Raw genomic sequence first — 22018 nt, 5'->3', positions numbered from 1 at the left:
GACCTGGACGAGTGGGTGGACAACGTCACCTCATACATCAGCTTCTGTGAGGCCTCCTGCGTCCCAACCAAATCCTTCAAGGTCTACCCGAACAACAAACCGTGGTTCTCCAACAAGCTACGGCTACTGCGGAAACATAAGGAGGTGGCTCACAAGGCGGGAAACCAGGAGGAATTCAGGAAGGCAAGGAATTCCCTGAAGCGAGAGCTGAGAGCCGCAAAAAAGGAGTTTGCTGAGAGGATGAAGCAAAACCTGCGCTCGAACAACTCTCGAGCCGTATGGCAAGGGCTTAAGGCTGCCACCAACTACAAGCCTCCCTCGCAACATGCTACACCCAGCCCTAAATTAGCCGAAGAACTAAGCAAATTCTACCACAGGTTTGAAAGGCAGCCTGGGGGGCACCCACCGCCTCCTTCTCCCCCCCCCCTGCCCCCACGCACAGCGACTCAAGTGTGGACTCACTCTCTCTGGAAGTGAGTGAGGCAAACGTTCGGCACCTCCTGTCCACGCTAAATGCCAGGAAAGCCTCAGGACCCGACGGCGTGTCCCCAGCCTGCCTCAAAACCTGTTCGGAGCAACTTGCCCCTATCCTTTCTGCAATCTTCAACAGGTCACTGACAGAGGGCAGAGTCCCTGCGTGCTTCAAGAGGTCCACCATTATTCCTGTTCTTAAGAAACAAGGCATCTCCGACCTCAACAACTACAGGCCTGTAGCCCTGACGTCCGTTATCATGAAGTCCCTAGAGAGAGTGGTCTTATCCACCCTCAAGCTATCCACCCTGCCCCTACTAGACCCACTCCAGTTCGCCTACAGGGCAAATAGGTCTACTGATGATGCTCTAAACATCTGTCTGGAACATATCTACAACCATTTAGACAGGAAGGACACGTATGCCAGAGTACTGCTACTAGACTTCAGCTCGGCATTTAACACTATATGCCCACACACCCTCCAGAATGTTCTGGCCACACTTGGGGTCCACTCCACCCTACGTCTATGGATCACTGACTTTCTCTCCAACAGATCCCAAGTTGTCAAGCTGGGGGACATCTACTCACGAGAAGTGATAACCAACACAGGGGCACCCCAGGGCTGCGTCCTGTCCCCGCTGCTCTTCTCCCTTTACACAAATGATTGCAGATCCATGGTAGACTCTGTCAAAGTCATAAAATTTGCAGATGACACCACCATTGTCGGCCTCGTCACCAAGGACAACATCCAGGACTACCAGAAGCAGGTGGAAAGACTATGCCACTGGTGCAAGGAGAACTGCCTGGTGCTCAACACAGCCAAAACCGTCGAACTTATAATTGACTTCAGGAAGTCTGCTCCTTCCCCGCCTCCCATCTACATTGATGGCACCGAGGTGGCCAGAGTGCCCTGCGCCCGCCTGCTGGGCACCACCATCTCCAGCGATCTCAGTTGGAGGGTCAACATCATGGCAACACAACGGAAAGCCCAGCAGAGACTCTTCTTCCTCCGCCAACTGCGGAAGTTCGGCATGGCGCAGGAGATTCTAACATGCTTTTACACTGCCACCATTGAATCGATCCTCTGCTCCGCCATCCTGGTCTGGTATGCGGGAGCCACCGCCAGTGACAGACACAAGCTACAGAGGACCATCAGGTCGGCGGAGAGGATCATTGGGAGACCTCTGCCCCCACTTGACCACCTGTATAACACAAGACTGCGAACCAGGGCTCTGAGGATGGCAGGTGACCTCTCTCACCCAGGCCACTGTTTCTTCACCCCACTTCCACTGGGTCGGAGACTCCGGGCCATCTCCACCAAGACCACCAGACACAAGAACTCTTTCTTCCCTATGGCAGTCAGCCTCCTGAACTCCCTTAACATTCTACCACCCTCTATCAGCGCCCTAACACCTGCATAGGAGCGGTAGTCTTCAGCAGTGCGGTTCTGAAAGATGTATTCAGAGCTATATGTATATCTGATGCTGTTTGTATATTTGCGTATGTTTTTACTGTTATTCTGATTTGTGTATGTTTTACTGTTATTCTGACATTTTTCCTGTCTTTCTCTCTATGTACCGCTCCATTGTGCCAAATCCAATTCCGGGCGTGACCCAGTCATGCTTGGCGAAATAAAATGATTCTGATTCTGATTCTGATTCTGATTCTGAGATGTACGCCACAAAACGCATTTCCATAGTGCAAATGAATTTCTTCCTTTTCCCTTTACCCCCAGGGCCAGCCTTAGGTTTCACTGCACCCTGAGCGAAAACGGATTTTGGTGCCCCCCCCATCCTCTTTGCACGCGTACACACATACGCACGCAAGCAGGCACACAGGCCCATATATAGCACCAACAATTTGCAACGCTCGTTATAGCTGGGGTGCGTCCCTCCCCAAAAAATGCCCTCAGACTCAGTTTAGGTAGGTAGCCAGGTATAGGTTCCCTCAGTATAGGATCTCATGTGTAGTTGCCCTCAGTGTAGGTAGCCAAGCATAGGTAGTATAGTTGCCACTGTAAAGGTAGCTAGTATAGTAGCCCTCAGTATAGGTAGTATAGTTGTCCCCATATAGGTAGCATAGTTGCCCCCAGTGTAGGTAGTAGGCCCCCAGTGTAGTCGCACATCTGCCCCCTGTAGGTAGTATGCGCCCAGTCAATCCCCCCCTTCTGCGGCAGGGGGCCGGGCGGAGACCGACTCACCTGACTTCCACGCTCCAGCGCCGACGTCACTCTTCTCTCCCTGCCTCCGCTCCATCTGTAGTTAGAGCAGGGCTACAAGAAAATGGCCACCGATTGTCCGCAATTTGTGGACATCGGCGACCATGTTCTTGTAGTCCTGCTCTAAGTACAGATGGAGAGGACGTAGGCAGAGACAGCAGGACGGCAAGGGGCGACAGGGCGCATGCGCCCTTGAGAGCTGGCGCCCTGAGCGATCGCTCTGGTCACTCATATCAAAGGCCAGCCCTGCTTACCCATGTCATCTTTTGGGGTAAACTGCCTCATAATTTCTATTTTAAGGATTGTAACTAATTTTATTTGTTCCTGGGCGTCTCTTCCCCTCATTGTGTCTATAACCCTCCAAAAGAGGGAGGCCTTCTGCCTGTCAGTTCCAGTTGACCGATAGGTTCCAGCCAAAAGGCAATATTGGTTGAAGTAGAATATAAAAACAAGAAGTGTATTAGATCTGGAACCCACTAGCAGCACATTACTAAGCCATTTCTAAGCCCTTGTGATTTGAAAAGCTCTTGCTACTGTAATGCTGTGGGTGTAATCCACTTGAGCGGTGTGATTTTATAAAAATCCCCCATAGCATTGAATCAGCAAAGAGCTTTTCAAATCACTAGCGCTAGAAAAGGCTGCCTGCTAGTGGGTTTGAGCCCTAATTGTGGATATGGGAATAATGTTTAGAGTCACATAAACACATTTTTAGCAGTGGAATACTTACATTTTTACACATCTGTACTTAAAGCGGATCCGAGATGAAAAACGAACTATAACGAGTAACTTGTCTATATTTCTTATCTAAAGTTTAGATAGTTTACACAGCAAATCTAGCTGCAAACAGTTTCAACAGTTTATGATTATTTATTCCTGTGATACAATGAGAGTGGCCAATGCCCATGTTCTGTTTGTCACCTTACACACAGGCAAGCTAATCTGTATCTCCAGCCCTCAACCTGTGAAACCTTCACTCCCCTCTCCTCCTCCCTCCTCCCCTCTACCTCTGAAATATCTGGCTAGTAACCTCCTCCTCCTCCTGCCCAGCCTGAGCTCCCATAAGCCCTTTCTACTAAGGCTCAAAGTGCCAAGGCACTCTGGAGAAGCTGTGGGCGAGGCTTGTTTAGTTTATAGGGAATTAGAGTATTAAAACAAAACAAGAAAAGTATTTGGCTTGATGATGAATGCCCTATAAACTATATGAAAGGGACACAAGTATGCAATGAGTAAAAGGATCCACTTTAAGTCCTGCAACAGGAACAAATTAAGAAAGAGGGACAAAAGGATTTGGTACCAAAACAGGGGCTGTTCCTCTAAAATAGAGGTAGTTGGGAACTACAGTGTGTGGAATTTGATTGGGCAATGATTGGGCAATAGAAATTCATTTTCTACATCGCACCAATAAATCTCAATCGGATTTCAATCGGATTTCTGCAGAAATCTAGGTGAGAGTCAAATGTTTGGCCCACAAGCTTTGTACTCCATCAAACAGGTCACATAGGAGCTGCAGATCTACATGAGGCAAAAGTGGTTGTTTGTTGTGGGAAGATGACATGGGCAGGGCCAAATTAGTGGAAAGGCCACAGAGACCCAGGCCTTGGGTGGCAGCTGGCCGAGGGGTGGCTGGACATGGAAGAAGGTTTGCTGCAAATCGAATACAGAGGTTGCAAATAAGGAGCAACAGATAGAAATAGGGAGCTGCAGCCCAAGTAATCTATATACTGTATAATCAAAGAGTGCTGCTGCTGTACATGAATGTTAGACATGGAATAACAGCCCTTGCACAGGGAATAGGAGGAGTGTGCTGCGCACAGAAGAGGAGCTGCAAGAAAGTTGGCCTAGGGGCACAAAACTTGGCTTAGGCGCACAAATAAATCTGGCCCCTAAGCCAACAGGAGGGTACAGGTCAGGGCCAAATTTGCCATAAGGCACTGTAGTCACGTGCCTACAGGCGCCTGATGATGGAAAGGCTGCTCACTTCACTCCCTGAGTTCCACCATCTCTCCTTCCCTATGCAGAGCCCTAATGAGAGCGTAAATGAAAGGTTACCCACCCTGCTCTTGGAATTTCAGTGAAGAGATCTCCCTTCAGTCAGGAGCACCTCTAGCTACTTAATACTGATGTTCCTCTAGCTACCTAATACTTGGGGGCAGCTCTAACTACTTAATATTGAGGGTACTTCTGGCTACCTAATACTAAGGGACACCTGTAGCTACAGTACCTATGACGGGCAAGGGAAGTAAGGGAGAAGTGAAAGCTAGGACAGCCAGCACACTTGCGATGCGGTTCGGCGGGGTTTTGTAGGTTCATGGAGGGTGAAGTCTAAGGCACCAGAACTTCTGTGCCTATAAGCTCCTGTGAGATAAATCCAGGCCTGGTACAGGTCATACTCCAGTCCTGGTGGGGGCCCAGAAACAAATCATGCATTAGGGACCCTAGCGGAGGCCCTTAAGTATACTTTGTATTGGGACTCATGTTTTTTATGAATTGTGATGATGGCCCTAGCATGGTGGATGGCATGGCAATTTTGTACTCTATAAGGACGGGGGACATATTCATAATTTTATAAGACTTGAAACATTGCTACACTTGTGTGTCAACGTATACTTGAGTGTTTATATTTTTCAGATTAAGAGAGTGAGATGTTAGACATTCAATGTATATATGGAAAATTGACTTTATTTCCAGGTCTTCTTTTTGTAATTGTGTACATTCTTTGTAACAGTTACCTCACCTGGACATCTCACCTAACACTCAGGCCTTCAGGCCTAGCTGCATATGAGCCGCAGCAACAATGGTCTGATACCAATCCAAGTATTTCTTGTGTCTAGGCCTGCTGATACTTGTATTTCCATAGTAGCTGGGGAGAGTTGAACAGCCTGCTACAAACACAGCGTGTGCTTGTGACAGACTATGCATTGATACTGGGACAGCAAAAAGTCTGATCTCAGTTAGTCCTACTCTAGGGTAGTTAAAGTGAACCTCCAGGCTAAAAATCTACTCAGCAGCACTGAAAAGGCTTGGTGTTTCTTTAACAGTTTCACAGCATCAGAACTTTGTTTTTCTTATCAAAACCTCATTTTTGGCAGAACAGAAGCTAAGCTCCGCCCCATCACAGAAAACTGCCCGGGCATTTTTCCCCTGATGCTGTGCAAAGCATTATGGGATTTCTGATGTTGTTGTTCTCATTGCCTAGCAACTGGGAGGGGTGATAAGGACAAAGGACAATTGGAACTGTATCTCATGCTCCCTGTCACCTCCTTTCAACCAAAAAGGTGGCTGCCCACATGAAATCAAACATTTGCCTGTTCTTTTAAAACAGTGTGGGTAAGAGATTATATTACCTATCTATTTTAATTAACATAACTAATGTAACTTAATGACAGTATGTTTGTTTAGGCTGAAGTTCCCTTTTAAGTTTATCATACATGATTCCATCAGCATTATTAATCTTTTTTTGGATTATATACTTTGGATACATTTTGCCATAAATCTTTTCACGGCCTTAAAAATAATCTGTACATTTTGACCGATTTGAAGAATTGATCAATAAGTCTACACCTGTGACTGTGCCGGATTTACCATAAGGCACTGTAGGCATGCGCCTACAGGCGCCTGATGATAGAGGGGCAGCTCACTCCCCTCCCCTAGCATCTCCCTCCTTCCCTATGCATAGTCCTGAGCAGACGTAAATGAGAGTTTAGTCACCTGGCTCTTGGCATTTCACTGACAAGATCTCCCCTCAGTTGGGGGCACCACTATCTGGCTACCTAATTTTAGGGGACACCTGTAGCTGCCTATGATGAATAAGGGAGAAGTGGGAGCTGGGTCAGCCAGCACACTTGCAGTGCGGTTCTGCAGGGGTTTGTGGGTTTCTGGAGGGTGAAGTTTAGCATGCCAGGATATCTGTGCCTATAGGCTCCTGTGATGTAAATCCGGGCCTGACCTGTGAGATTCGTACAGCAATGCTACAATGACTGCAGAACACAAACAAGTCTAGAATAGGGACTAGTTCTAAGGAGGGAACTGCAAAGAGGTGACCTGGCCAAGTATAAAAGCCACTGAAGTCTTTTTCGGTAGTTAAGATCCTCCATTTTGATGACTCTCAGTTGCTTTTATGCTGTCAGTAAAGGTGGCCATACAGCAAACGATATCGGGACAAGTGACGAATGCGACAAAACCTCCAATGCTGTCCCCCCTAATGTGTAATGTGCCCCCCCCCCCAGGTGACCAGTGCACTATATATTACCTGTCCATTGCCGCCTCTATTCCTCCACTGGCTCCAAGCACTGTCCTTCATTCATACACGAGCCCCACGTGGTTTCCGGAGTAACGAGGCTGCATGTGGGACATCACTATGTGGCGCGCTTGTATGGAGTAAGGAGTGCACTTGGAGATAGCGGTGGACAAGCGGTGGACGTGGACAGGTAATGTGTAGTGCAGTGGGCACCAGGGGGGACACATTACATGGGAGGACTGACCAGGGGGGAAGGGGGGAGATTTCCCCCCAGGCCGCCTCTCATTTATTGATTTAGGGCTGGTACATTGCCTGGTGCATTCATATTTTTGTATAAGGTGAACCACTAGGCTGGCTGAGGGAAATAAACCCCCAATTACAGAGCAATTAGAGGGCGGGCAAGCTGGTAAATATACACAGCATGATGCAGAGCAGAGGCTTGCCTGCAGGGTCCATGGGAAAAAATCTGTCTGGTCTCTCACCATTGTTAAAATGACTACATGTGCATAGCTACATAAGGTATCGTCTAGGTTGAAAAGTTTTCGACAGTCCCTAGACTCCAGAAGGGCTGCTTGCAAACAGTCCCTAGACTCCAGATGGGCTGCTAGTAGAGGAACGATGAAAGCAATGGAAACCCCGGCAGTTGTAACTCAAAATGTATTACATGTCCCCTGGTGCCAGAGCATTTATACTTTACCTGTCACCCTATCTCTGAGTGTTCTTGCTGTATTTCCCACATGACTACTGGCATATAGCACGTGCAGTACGTGTGTGATGTCTGGGCTGCCGTGAAAACGGCCTCTAGTTTGTGTTTTCCCTCCAGGCCAAAAGGTCTCAATCCTCCCCTGACACATTACACATTAGAGAGACAGCGGCGGGCAAGCAAGGCGGTGGATGCAGCGTCACAAGGCCGATTCCAGATCGATTTCAGCATAAAATTGATCAGGAATTGGCCTGCGTTGTATGGGCAGCCGACAGATCTCTCTCTAATTAGATTCGATTAGAGAGAGATTTGTTTCTTGAGCAAATCTGCCCATACATCGCTAGATGTATGGTTATCTTGATTCAGTGCCCATGTGTTTTGAGTGCAGAGGGATAATACCGGTAATTGTTTGCATGTAAACTGACCATATACCTAAGCATCAGGTTTTTTTCCCCCTCATTTAGGTCCCAGCAAGACGAGCACAGCCAGGGGCGTAACTAGAAATCACATCACGAGACCCCCCTGCAAAACTTTGGATGGGGTCCCCTCCCCCATTCTCTCCATGCTCAGACTCCTCAAGCATCACTAGAGGACACAGCACTTGGGGAGGGGTAGAAAGGCTGGAAGTAGAACAGGCTGTATACAAGACCCTGCTGCATACTGAATAGGGACTATCTACAAATCGTTGTCTGCAAAACTTTATATGATTCCTTATCAGTGGCTGAGAAAATGCAGTCATTAAAACAACTGAGCAAAGAGCAGAAAGTATTTTTCTCTCCTTGCCCTTAGTTGTCAGCCTGTCAGGACGGAGCACCCTGTGGCTTCTGGGACCCCCTGCGGCTGCATGCACAGCCCTTTTTGTGTAGTCTGCTGTAGTTCATTGCATTTTTCAAAACACAGTTCTTAGGTAGGAAAATAATATTTATTGTACGCAGCAGACCCAAAATTTAATCAGAAAAATATCCCCCAAAAAACCTAAACTAAAAAGTGTTCTGGAAACGGAAGCAGCCAGGAAAATAGTTGTGTCCAATTCAGTAAAAATGTAATGGGCTCCTCCCCATTCCTTGATGCTAAAACTTCCGACAGTAGAAGAAAAATGAGGATTTAACCCAGTAGTGATTCCATGCACACATGTACTCCTAGATGTGTAGGTGCTCCCTGATTGGCGCGATGTCAGAGGAGACAACTTCACCAGACATTTTCAGCAGAGTGGAATTCTAGGACTTCAAGCTATGGGCACACATATTGATTTTTCCAGCTGACTTATAGTGAATGTGCGGTGAGAGTGATATGGAGGCTGCCATATTTGTTTAATTTTAAACAATACCAGTTGCCTGGCAGCCCTGCTGATCTATTTGGCTGCAGTAGTGTCTGAAGTAAACCAGAACCAAGCATGCAGCTAATCTTGTCAGTTCTGACAATATTGACAGAAATACCTGATCTGCTGCATGTGCTTGTTCGGGTCTATGGCTTAAAGCATTAGAGGCAGAGGAACAGCAGGATAGCTGGGCAACTGATATTGCTCAAAAGAATATACATATGGCAGCCTCCATATAACTTTCACCTCGGGTTCACTTTAATTGACTTGAATTACGTTTCATGAATATCTATTATCTCTTACCCTTTCAGCTGATTTACTTTTGCTCGATTGTGAGTATATTTTTTTTATGATTATTTATTGTATTTATAAAGCGCCAACATATTATGCAGCGCTGGACAATAAATGGGAATACATGGAATGCAAACAATGGGTGACAGACAGAGAGGTAGCAAAACGTTACACAAACTAGGACAAGGTTGTCCATGCAAATGGGGTATAAGATGTATGACCATGTGATTATAAGGTAAGGCTGTGGAAAAGGCACTCAGCAAGTGTGCAGATGGGGGTGGGCCATTTTAAAGAAATGTGCTTTGAGGGCTTGCTTGAAGGTATTGAAGGAAGGAACAAGTCTGAGGAGAGGTGGAACCCCCCCAGGGAGTTGTCGCCCCCACCTCCTCCTGGGGCACCAAAGGTGGGGAAGAGCCCCTTCTCCATGGATTGGACAAGGAGCCCCTGCATAGCATGGACCATGCAGGCTGGTATAGTTTAGGGTGCGAAGCCCCACTCTGCCAGGGCTCTGAACTCTGGCTATCCCAGCCTGCATGGGGACAAGGGGTTAAAGAGGCTCAGGAGGGGGACCCCACGTCATTTCTAAAAAATTTCCCACACTCTGAACATTTTTTAAAAAAGTGTCTCCGAGCGCTCTGCCCCTCCCCTCCCCCAGTGATTGTAGGGGCTGCTCTCCTATAATTACGCCATTGGTAGGAAAATAATTTGGGATCTTCTCTGAGGGAAAATTAGCCTACTAACATTCAAATCTCTACACAATGTAGGCCCAGGATTCCTGTAGGATTTGCTGCAACTGCACCCCACAACACCCACAATCTCAGATCTACTGGATCTAATAACTTTGTCACCCCCAGAATCCAAGTCGACACAGGGGGACAAATGAGGAGAAGGGGACAAAAAGGAGAACACGGAAGGACAAAAAGCAGGACACAGTGGGACAAACTGGAGAACACGGAAACAAAAACAATGACACGGGGACAAAATAGGACACAGGGGGACAAACTAGGTAGGAAATGGGACAAACTAGAACACAAGGGGACAAACAAGGACACAGGGGGACAAAAAGGGGCATGGAGGAGGACACAGGAGACAAATGAAGATACAGAGGGACAAAAAGGGGCACGGAGGAGGGCATAAGGGGGACAATATAGGACACAGAAGGAGACAAAGGGGCATAAAGGAGGACACAATGGGGACAATAGAGAACACAGAAGGACAAAAAAGGGGCATGGAGGTAGACACAAGGGGACAAAGGGAGGACACAAGGGGGTCAGTGGTGGGCAAATGGGGACACGGGAGGACACAAGGGGGGCAGAGAAGGACACAAGAGGTACAAGGTGGACACAATAATTGGGGGTAGAACATCTACAAGATGCACCTGGCCCATGGGCACACCAGGTTTAGTATATTTTTCCCCTGGTTTTTGTCCTCTAAACCTAGGTATGTCTTATGGTCAGGAACGCTTCATAGTCTGAAAAATACAGTAACTGGGCTGAATTGCTTGGTTTACACTGCAGTGGTTTTCTCGTGGACTTTTTGCCCTGAAGCAGCCACAAATTTTCCTGAACAACACATGCACCATCTGTGGAGATCTGGGTTACAGGGACCTTTCCTTTCTGCACTGTGCCAGCCCCTTCCCTCTCACTACACCACCACACAAGGCCACTGCTAGCTACAATGCAGAATTTTTCTGTGAAAATCGGATTACCATGGTCATTTTAGACCAAACACAAGACTCAGATACTACCACATATTCCCGAGTCTTGTGATTGGCCTTTAAGTTTTGGTGATATTCCGATTACCGAGGTAAGATTCTGAATGCCCAAAAAAGGCTCCTCGGAAATCGGAAATTTGTGGTATCAGTAATTGGCATTGGCAGAAGTCGGAATTTGTGTCATTCATCAGAATCAAGCTCAATCCTGCGGACCTGTTACTTTGTTACTGTTGCTATGGGGATGGGGGAGGAACAACAGCACATTGCAAATGAAGCAGCTTTTGGGCTTGAGGGTAAAGCAGGAAACAATGTCCTCAGCCATCACTGATGCTTAAAGATCTGGATAGATTCTAGGCCAAGATGACCCCAAGAGGCTGCCTGAGTTACATTCAGCATTTGTACGAAGCTTCAAGGTTAATTGCAAAGATTGGGTAAGGACTTTGTGTAGATAGTGGTTTTGAGAGGTTAAAGAGTCAAACCCCAACACAGACAAAGGATTTTTCCTGGCCGTAATGATCATTTTAGTTCACACTATGCAGCCAGCCAATGAAAGTACTTACGTTCGAATTGGCCCATGGAGACAAGAGGCATCAAGAGCCAAAAACCTTCTTACAGTGCACAGGGGGTGCAGAAGTCAGCCAAAAAGCTCAGCTGCGGCTTACTGTCTGTCACCAGTGTTAAGGCCCGTCCAGATGTTTGATTACTGTTGCCCAGAATGATGATTGGTGATGGTGACCTTTCCTGTTGACAGCTTTGGAAACAAAACCTGTACAGACTTGCTACAGGCAAGCAGTCCATCCTGTGCTATGGAGAGGAGAGGGGACAGTCCCTCTTTGGGAGCCATGTCCCTACTTCCTCATTTGTCCCTCTTTCAGGACTTTGTTCCTCTTTCTATGCAAATATATATATTTCTCTACTAAAAAATGTGTTTGATTGACTCTGAGCTTTATTCCCATCCTTTAAATTGATATATTACTAATTTTAAAATGTTAACATGAAGGAAAATGTTCCAGGATAGAAAGGAGCAGTGTGGTTTGAATTATAAAACAACATATTTTTCTTATGAAATCTTTATTATATGCGTGACTAGGGGTGTGATGGGGGCGTGATCAGGGGTGTGGCAGGGGAGTGGCTTAAGTGTCCCTCTTTCTCATCTCAAAACGTTGGGAGGTATGCAATAGCCTCAGCCTGCACTCAGATGAGATGATCTGGCAGGCCAGATCTCTTGCTGACACATCTAGGCCTTATGCATTCTCATTTAGACCATCAGGTGTAGGGCTGGGCAAACTACAGCCCACAGGCCCTATTTAGCCTGTTAGTGTTTTGAATCCAGCCTGTTGATAGAGGGCCAGATTCCTCTCATCCTTCCCTCCCTACAGAGTTGACAGCAATGCGTAATGAGTGATCTATCCAGTGTCATTCTCCAAGCCATGGGGACATCATGTGACCCGCCATCAGTATCTGCCCACGTGTCACATGACGCCGCCGTAGACTCGTAGCCATGGAGATTGCAGCTGGAAGATGCTATTGGGTGACTTAAACCTATCATTACACACTGCAGGCAACTCTTCAGAGAGGGAGGGTGGAGAGGACTGCAAACCACTAGAGGAATGCGGCCCGCAGTGGGAAAAGTCTACCCAACCCTGATGTAGCATGTGTATAAAGCCTCTTGGTTCGAAGGATCACACTTAAATCATTTCCATTATCGAAAGTATTGTTATTATTTTTTATTGGATTTATGTAATGCTAACATATTACGCAACGCTGAGTATAAGTATAATGTACTATGAGAGCCAACAAATTTTGAATACTATTAACAGATTGTATAGGTAAGCTCTCATGTTGCATCGAAGTGGTAAAATTAGCCAATCAAATTTGAATTTGTGTACGCACCCTACTAGGAGATATAGCTGAGAGGGAAGATTAATGTCAGGGAGTTAGGCCAGATCGACCATTAGATAGATCTTTCTGCAGTCACATTTGATCAGAGAGGAATCTGTTGCCTGGCCAGTGGCCAAACACACTACATTGACTTGTCCTTGCACGATTCCTGGCCTCTTCAGAACCGTCCATTGGCCAAATATCGAGGCATGTATGGGCACCCTTAGGATACAGATGGGTAAGTGGGTCAATTTGGGATATCAGAGTTCATTTTTGGTGCTGATTTCCCCTGCCAGCCAGAATTACAAAGGTTGACATATGGGTCTTTATGCCAGCATACCAGGGCACAGGCAGAGGAGTAGCTATGGGCGGGCAAGGGGGGAACATATGTCCCCGGGCTCAGCACTGTGAGTGCGCTAAACACAACCATTGCACCCCCACGTGCATGAGAGGTGGCTCGCTGGCTGCCCGAAGTGCCCCTGCTTCTCTCCCTCCCTCTGCAGAAGCGTTAACAGCAGCAGAATAAGGCTATGTAAAGGGGGCACATCTGGCTATTTAAAGGGGGGCACATTTGGGTATCTGAATGGGGTAAGGGAGCACATATAGCTATCTAAATATCTTTTTGACTCCACCCATGACCATGACCACATTCTGATGTGTGGCCACGCCCATTATGTCCAGAGGTGTGGCGCAAGCTCTGTCTTTGTCCCCAGGAGCTGAAAACCCTATCTTCGCCTCTGGGCACAGGCAGGGCCAGATTTAGGAAAAGCCCGCAAAGGTGCGGGCCTTAGGCAGCTGCAGCCCCAGGAGGCAACTGGACCTGAAATAGGGGTTGCTACATATGAAAAAGTAGACTGCAAATGGAAAACAACTAATGGAAAAGGGAAGCCGATGCCCAAGAGAGCTGTGCATGAAAGAACGGGGCTACAGTACATGAATGTTACACATGAAAGTGGGGGCTACATGTGGAATGGGAGGGGCGCTGATGCACATAAAGGAGAGCCCTAACATACTTGGCCTGGGGGCAGAAAAAGTATAAATCCGGCCTTGGGCACAGGGGTGGTCCTGCTAAAGTTGCTGTGTGACTGATCTGAAACAGAGGATTGGTTGGTAAATTAGCTCCCGTACATTGTTTTCTAGGTGTGTATTTAGCTGCCCACTTATGGTCCACCTATCTTCCAAAAACTGGCCCACTTTTAGGATTTGTTTACAGTGGTGTGTTGCGATGTAGTCTAACGATTGCTCTGTAACATGGCTTACGGCACTGCAATGCACCACCTATGCAGCGGTAGTGTTGCTGTAGCGTTGTGGTGTAATTGGTTGTGGTGTGGCAATGCACTGCATGCAGGTACGGTGAAGCATACTTTTCATAAACTGTATGCGTCACTGTGTGTGATAGAACTTAGTCGTAATGTGCGTAACTACTTTTTCATTCTATTTATAGTATAACAGGCCTCAGTTCCCTTCCTCCATTAAGGGGCCCATACACCTAACGATTTTCCCGCCGATATACGGCCGATTCGATCACAGTGATCGAATTGGCTGTGAAATCGCCGCGCACACCGCTGACAGAACGATCGATCTCCGCCCGAAATCGATCATTCCTGTCGATTCCCGCCGATCCGTCCGTGTGGAAGATTTGCAGCTAAACAGAACTTCCTGTCCCGACAGGAAGTTTAAACAGTAGAGCGCCCTCTACTGTTTAAACTTCCCCTGGACAGGAAGTTCATTAGCTGCAGGAACGGTCTGGAGCCCGGAGCGGAAAAGAAGACAGCGGGGACCGGGGGACTCGCGCCGGCCGGAACAGGTAATGTATGCAGGGGGGGGGGGGGGGGCGGCAGCTCCACAGATTGTGATCGGTACAGGCTGAAATCAATTCACAATCTGTTTGCAGTTAAGGTGGCTATACGATCCCTCTCTGATCAGATTCGATCAGAAGGGGATCTATCTGTTGGTCGAATCTGATGGCAAATCGACCAGTGTATGGCCACCTTTAGACAACGTGCGGCCACGCCAGCGAGATCGGTGAGTGATGTGTCCACTCTGATGGTTCACTGTTGTCTGGCTGGAGCCCGGGGGGATGTGTTACCACCATAGGCTATATGGGTAACACATCTGCCTGTCAAGGATTATTGCAGACTGCACTGAAGTGTGGCCCACTTATAGTAATGGATCCAATTTAAGTGGCTCCTATATATAAAAGAGGAACCGGAGAATGGAAAAAAAATGTCCCATTTCAGCTCAAGTGGGAACAATGTGAAATACATGTTTGCCCTATTTGCTCCACTTTGGTGTGACATCAGGCCCGGATTTACATCACAGGAGCCTATAGACACAGATGTCCTGGCACCCTAAACGTCATCGTCCATGAACCTACAAACCCTCACAGAACTGCACTGCTAGTGTGCTGGCTGTCCCAGCTGTCACCTCTCTCTTACTTGTTTTGTTCCTCATAGGTAGCTACAGGTGTCCCTTAGCATTAGGTAGCCAGAAGTATACTCAGTATTAAGTAGCTAGAGGTTCCCCCCAAGTATAAGGTAGCTAGAAGTGCCCCCAGGCTGGGAGGAGTCAGTGGAATGCAGAGATCTGGGTGAGTAAGCTCTCATTTCTCCACTCAGGACTCTACATAGGGAAGAAGAGAGGAAAACACATTTTGGTTATCAGGGGCCTGTAGGCACGTGCCTACAGTGCCTTAAATCCGTGCCTACAGTGCCTTAAATCCGGCCCCGTGTGGCATTCTTGTAACTTTGACCTCATCGGCTGACTCTCTTTTGCATTCACTTTGTTTGTGTCATAAGTTAAGCAATTTTGAGAGCTATAATCCTAAAATGATGGGGGGGGGGGGGGGCTGCACAAAATGAACAGGAATAACTTCTAGAAAGAATTCCACTTCATTTCCCCCTTGACAGTTTCTATGAAGTCTGGAGTTTCAATATAAAAGTAATCATAAAAAAATACAGCTTTATATAATGTATGTCTGAAGTTTAAATATAAAAATAATAATAAAAATCTATATATGTATATGATTTCCGAGAATGATAAGTCTTCATCTATCCTGTTGCCGGTAGTTTATCGTGATATTGATGTATATGGAGTGATAGACTATGCCGGTACTGGGAGGGGCTATAAAGCCAGCAGTGACTGGCCTAATCTCGGCACGCACGGCAGAGCAGCCCTATTGTTGACCCAGGAGTCCCTTTAGCGGCAGATCAGCTAATGACGAAGTCCCTGAGGAGAAAGGTCAGGGTGATCACATTGTTTACTAAATGTATAACTAATTATTATTTAGTCTGCGTACCTTCCACGGCCAACAGAGCTGGCAATGTCCTCCACATAGCGACACAGCAGCAAAGTCTGCCTCTCCTAGTGCATGGCTGCCGGTGCATGGGGGGAAAAATGAACAAATAAATACATATTTATCTTTTATTAAAGGAAGAAGGTACACACCTGATGACTGACAGCGAGAGAGTGCTCACTGTTTGTCTATCTATCTATCTATCTATCTATCAATCTATCTATCTAGCCGGGCCGAGGCATAGGCTGGAGAGGCTCCAGCCTCAGGGCGCAGTGTAGGAGGGGGCGCAGAATTCATTCAGCTGTCATTCCTAATTGTGTTTGAAGCAAAAAGAAATAAGAAAAGGGGATACATGGCAGTGACTACAAGCCAGATAACTAGATATTAAGGTGTTGGGGAGGTTGTGGGCCCTGTGGCGCCTCTTAGTCTAATAGCAATCAGTGTGTGATGGCTCGGGTGGCAGGGATGGAGGGGCGCACTTTGGTGTCTCAGCCTTGGGTGCTGGAGGACCTTGTCCCGGCTCAGTCTAGATTCTAGACTATCTATCTTTTTCTATCCATCTATCTAAAGTATCTATTATGTATCCACATACTACATAACCAACACATCCATCAATACATCTACTCCTCCAGTTATTGATCTGTTTATGTAATCGTCTGCCCAACTAGCTATCTATATGTCTAATCTGGCTATATATTCAAATTATATATATATATATATATATATATATATATATATATATATATATATACCTACCTACCTACCTACCTATCTATCTATCTATCTATATATATCAGTCAACCTACAGTATCCACCCACCCATCCATCCATCTCTTTTTTTGTCTGCTGTATGTGTCCACAATCTATCCGGCTATCTATCTATCTAGCTATCTATCTATCCATCTGTCTTTCGGTCTCTATCTATCTCCGTCATGTCATTTTGAATCTCACATACTGCATTTAAAATCTGAACGTGCTTTCTTTGCCTAACCCAGTTCCCTTTCTGAAGCAATAAGGCCAGCCACATTACTGGGAGTCCTATAATCGTTGTGTTTCTCGTGAATTTTATTTTGTAGCCTGTTTGATCAACAATCCAGAATTTCAGCTTTTCTGACATGTTTGGGGGGGGGGGGGGGGGGTGTTAGTCGTTCAACAACAACAGAAAAAGACAAAGTGTCCATATTTTTATTTCTATCCAGAGCATTATTTCTGCAGTGCAGGAGTCCCCTTGTCAACAAAAGCCACTGAGTCTATTCACAGCTGCAGTGAATAGCTGAATGGTATGAAGGCATATATTGACTTAAGAATTCTGTGTGTGAGTCTATCAATATTTGTAGTGAGACAAAAGTAGTCAGATGGGCTTGGAGGTATACAAAAAAACCGAATAAATCACCTCGGCTGTAAAGTTCAAGGCATAAGGATAGCAATAACACAGGACTACCCTCACCAACTGCTACTCAATAAGCTCAGATAGACTCTGTGCTTCACCTCTGTGTTAAAAAGCCGATTTTCTTCTTCTGCATCCTGGAAAGTCAGATCAGTAGAGCCAGAAGACAGAGCTTGTGGCACTTTCAGCCAAGGGATTGGGTCTCTTTAAGGGATGGATTGCCAGTAAAGCTGGGATGCCTTAAGAGCAGTTACAAGATTCTACAGGGAGTTAGCAGGCTGCTCTTTTTCTTGCTAGACTGTAGGCTGGGTTGAGTTCTGCACATAGTAATTTATTAGCAAGACAGGGAGGTATTAACCTCAGGGGGGGCGGGGCTCCAGCCTTCTGCAGGCATTTCAACTAGGGCTGGTCTCTTTAATCTCTTTAGCTAAAAACTATCCAGCGAGCAACCTGCATACCTAGCCTTGTCTATTGTATTTCTGGCTTTGGAAAAGCTCTCTAACCTCCGATCGCCTGAAATGAAGGAGGATTTTTAAGGCGACCTTTAAATACTTTTTTTTTTCATCTATTTTTTTGTTTTTGTTTTATTTTATGGGCCACCACCCTGCTCTCCAAAGGGAAGAAGCTGGATTTGACTTGGGTTGTGTAGGACCTTGCGGAATACCCGTTTCAATCACGAGCAGACTTGTCATGGATTCTTTTAAAGGGGGGATGAATCTGGAGAGATTGCCTGAGACTTTGAGGGGCCAGCCTGGGCACGACATGACCACCAGCAGCTTCCATATGCAAAGATCGGCCTCAGAAACTAGGGATCCCATTGAGAATTCAGCCAGTGAATCGTCTGATACTGAACTACCAGGTAACACAACCAGAATGACTAATATATATATATATACATATATAGAGTTTGTGTGTGTATGTGTGTCATGCCTGGATGCAGTTAGCTAGTAAAGCTATATACTAGTATAGCTAGTATCCCATTGCCCATTGCATTGAATTGCAAATATAGTGCAGTGTAGCAATATATTGCAGGATTAGGATAGCAATGCTAAAACCTATTGTATTCAGTATATACTAACAGGCATTCACATCATTTATTGCACAAAGGTGCAGAGCCTATCGATATTGCATCGGTGCAGCAGACACACATTTATTTTCACATTCCTATCCTCGGTATCAGTATTCCAGTTCACGTTACTGGGCTGCACTTTCCATGCAGTCTGGGAAGGGATGTCCCTTTCCCTAACGTCTGACACTAATTTTATCGTTATTTTGCTGTCTGTGACTGTGAAAAAAATATGTTGCGGTTTGATCTGGAACTTCCAGAGTAGTTTGGCTGTTTGTCCTGGTTAGCTTCAGCCATGGCATGTTTATGGGCTTTTATAGCGAAAGAAAACAAATATTTTGTACTCCCGATGTGGGATCGCGTTTGGGGAGGAAAAAAATAGACATATTATGCAAACATCTGCTGGGTCTGGATTAACTAAGGACAGGCCTAGCTGCTTCCTAAAGCCAGGGAAAAAGACAACACTTTCTGCTGAACCCCTTCTGCAAAATGGGCTGAATTAAGCACATGGGGTAGTATTTATGCTGGCCACTCATTTATTCATTCCCCTCTATGGGGATATTTATATATGTTTGTATCTACATATATATTATAATATCCAGGCTAGGCAGGGACCGTGGATAATAGAAATTAACTATATAGAGAGAATACCTTCTGTTTTAAGGAGACAAAGTTATATTAAGGCCTCAATTCACTAAACTTTATCAAACACTTTAACAAACGTTTGATAATTTACCTCATGGGTAAAATCTAATTTTGAATTCACTAAGGTGTTATATATTTATCAAATGTTTTATCGATAAAACGTTCAATAAATCTATAACACCTTAGTGAATTCAAAATTAGATTTTACCCATGGGGTAAATTATAAAACGTTTGATAAAGTGTTTGATAAAGCTTAGTGAATTGAGGCCTAAGCATATTTTTATTTATCGATTTATTTTTTGCGAAATGCAAGATTTTTTTTCTGGCCTTTTGAGCTTCTTATACCTCCCTAGTGGGTTTGGGTCACTGTGAGCTGTCTGATACTCTGTCTATTTAAAAAAGAAAAATCACATTTTCCTTTTTTTCTGTGAAAGAAAAAAAATATACCTTTATTTTTTTTATTGTTATTTTTTTTCACCCTATATATTTCCCACAGTGGCTAGTGTTTTTGCAAAGTCTATTATACATCATTTTTACTTTTTATTAAGTACCAATATTTGAAAAATAAATTGACTGAGCTGCTAAGAAGTTTCCATGTCACAGAATCTGCTTATTGGGCACGTTTTTTTTTCTTCTTCCTCTCTTTACAAACACGTAAAAGATTAGACAGGTCAGCTTAGGTAACCTCAACAGAAATATCAAGCAACTCCCACAGGATTTTTTCTCTCTGTGGCCTATTGAGAGCAGCTACTGAAAGGGGCCTGTAATCTAAGGAGCATCAGTGTTTGTTCGTTTAATACAGTTCAGGCATACATACAAAAAAAAAAAAACCGTTAAGGGTCAATTTTCTCCTCTCTTTTTCTGACTTATGGTAAATGATGAGATTTTGCTATTAAAAAAAACACTACACAATTTAAGATGTGTCTGTATATAATTTAGGAATGTGTTTAGTAACTCAGATATGAGTTATTATTATTATTAATTATTATTATTATTATTATTATTATTATTATTATTATATCTTAACCTCGGCTAGATTATATTGTACACATGGTTACGTGCATACTAAGGATGCAGGTAAGGTGGGATTGCTTACTGCACAAAACTGACATGACTTCTCTTTCTATACATGCAGCCATACACTTGTATTTTGACTGTTTGGTATTTTTATTTTTAATTCTCCTGCTTAAAACCTAATTTAGAAATTTAGAGAAAGTCTGCGAATTTGTATTTATTTGTTTTGATTTTTTTTTCTGCAATAACTGTACAGGAATAATAATGTTTAGTTTATTATGTCTGTTTTTTGTTTGTTTGTTTTTTTAGTTGTTTTTTACATAATGAGTTTTTTTCACTAAACTGTTGCTAAGGGGGTGCTGAAACTATCTAAATTAAAGTAATGCGTATCATTTTATTACAACAACAAAGAGATATAGAAAGCCAAAATGGATTATAGATTATATATCTATATTATATACCTCTGCTTATAGATTTCATATCCCATTACCTTCTGTGCAGGGCTTGGATCGATCAGGTCTGAAGAAATATAGTGTCTCAGTTCATTGTATTGGCAGATTTATGTTTAAAAATGAGATCTGAATACATTAAGCAGTGTTAAGTAAAGTCATTAGATCGGAATAAATATAACGCAAATGAGATCTGAATAAATATATGGTTGGGTAGTCCAGGCCTGGGGATACAGATTATTGTGCAAACAATTCTGATCTGCAGAAACATATTATTATTGTACAGCTCAGATCTGGAGAAACACATTGAGCAGATCAAATAGGAAGACAGGAGTGACTGTGTGTTACAGATTTGGAGAAATAAATTATAGTATCTATCAACAGCAGATGAAATATGACGGAGTTACTGGCAGATCTGGAGAAATGTATCACTGCTGGGTATGATATATGGTACTGCTGGATAAATGGAGGCGCTCCTAACTTATACCCTTCTGAGTTCAACTATATATCTGCCAATAGCAACAGCGTCATCTTTTCTCTGATGGAAGCCTCAGTGGTTGACTGAAACGTTTGTAAAACTAATGTAGTCATAGCAACACAAAACTAACGTTGCCAATAGCAACGCAACGAATTTCTCCACTTCCAGAGATATTTAAAGTGTTTTGTCTTGTGACTAGATGCACTAAAATTTCAGTCTCCTTCAGTTACCCTAGTGAGTAAATGCAGTACTTTTTATAATTTTAATTCCAAAACAGTAGGGGAGATTTAATCAAATCCAAGATAGTGGTTAGGAATGCAGTTTCACGCGATCATCTTCAAACGTCCAATCAGGTGCACGCTAATGTAAGCCTTGGGAATGTTCTTGCAAATGACTGGACGGCTGAAGAGAATGCTCTACTGCACTGCTCGTCTTCGATAAATCGCCCCCAGGTGAACGATATAGGCAAGAAACTGCCCTGTATCCATGTCACACATCCCGGGAGTTTGGGATGGAGGGATTTGGGGAAGTGCACATAGCTGGATGTCTGCAGTGAATACAGCCTCACATTACTGCACATCCTTATTGAATGACCTCCTCCATTGACTGAATGATGATGTTGATGAGTGACTATGATCTCTCCACAGAGAAGGACAGAGGGGGTGAACCAAAAAGCGAGGACGGGACGGTGGAGGATCCCAGCAAGAAGAAGAAGCAGAGGAGGCAAAGGACACACTTCACTAGCCAGCAGCTGCAGGAGCTGGAGGCAACCTTCCAGAGGAACCGCTACCCAGACATGAGCATGAGAGAGGAGATAGCAGTGTGGACCAACCTGACGGAGGCCAGAGTGC

At 44.9% G+C, this 22018-nt stretch overlaps 1 protein-coding gene across 2 annotated transcripts in view; it reads left to right on the top strand.

Annotated features, from left to right (window-relative positions):
- PITX1 (paired like homeodomain 1) overlaps window positions 1-22018 on the top strand; it is a 68409-nt gene that overhangs the window by 36631 nt on the left and 9760 nt on the right. The window contains exons 3-4 of one of the 2 annotated variants that reach the window (XM_068273024.1): window positions 18133-18374; window positions 21815-22018. The exon at window positions 21815-22018 is cut by the window's right edge and continues 2 nt beyond it. In XM_068273024.1, the coding sequence (XP_068129125.1) occupies window positions 18206-18374; window positions 21815-22018 (373 nt within the window). In that variant the 5' untranslated portion in view covers window positions 18133-18205. Of the gene's footprint in view, window positions 1-17963; window positions 18375-21814 lie in introns of those variants that run through there. The other variant, XM_068273023.1, reaches the window with a different exon arrangement.

Source organism: Hyperolius riggenbachi, chromosome 3 (assembly GCF_040937935.1).
Source record: "Hyperolius riggenbachi isolate aHypRig1 chromosome 3, aHypRig1.pri, whole genome shotgun sequence".
NCBI lineage: Eukaryota > Metazoa > Chordata > Amphibia > Anura > Hyperoliidae > Hyperolius > Hyperolius riggenbachi.
Note: the sequence above shows the minus strand (reverse complement) of the source record. Positions and strands in the feature narration are given on the sequence as shown.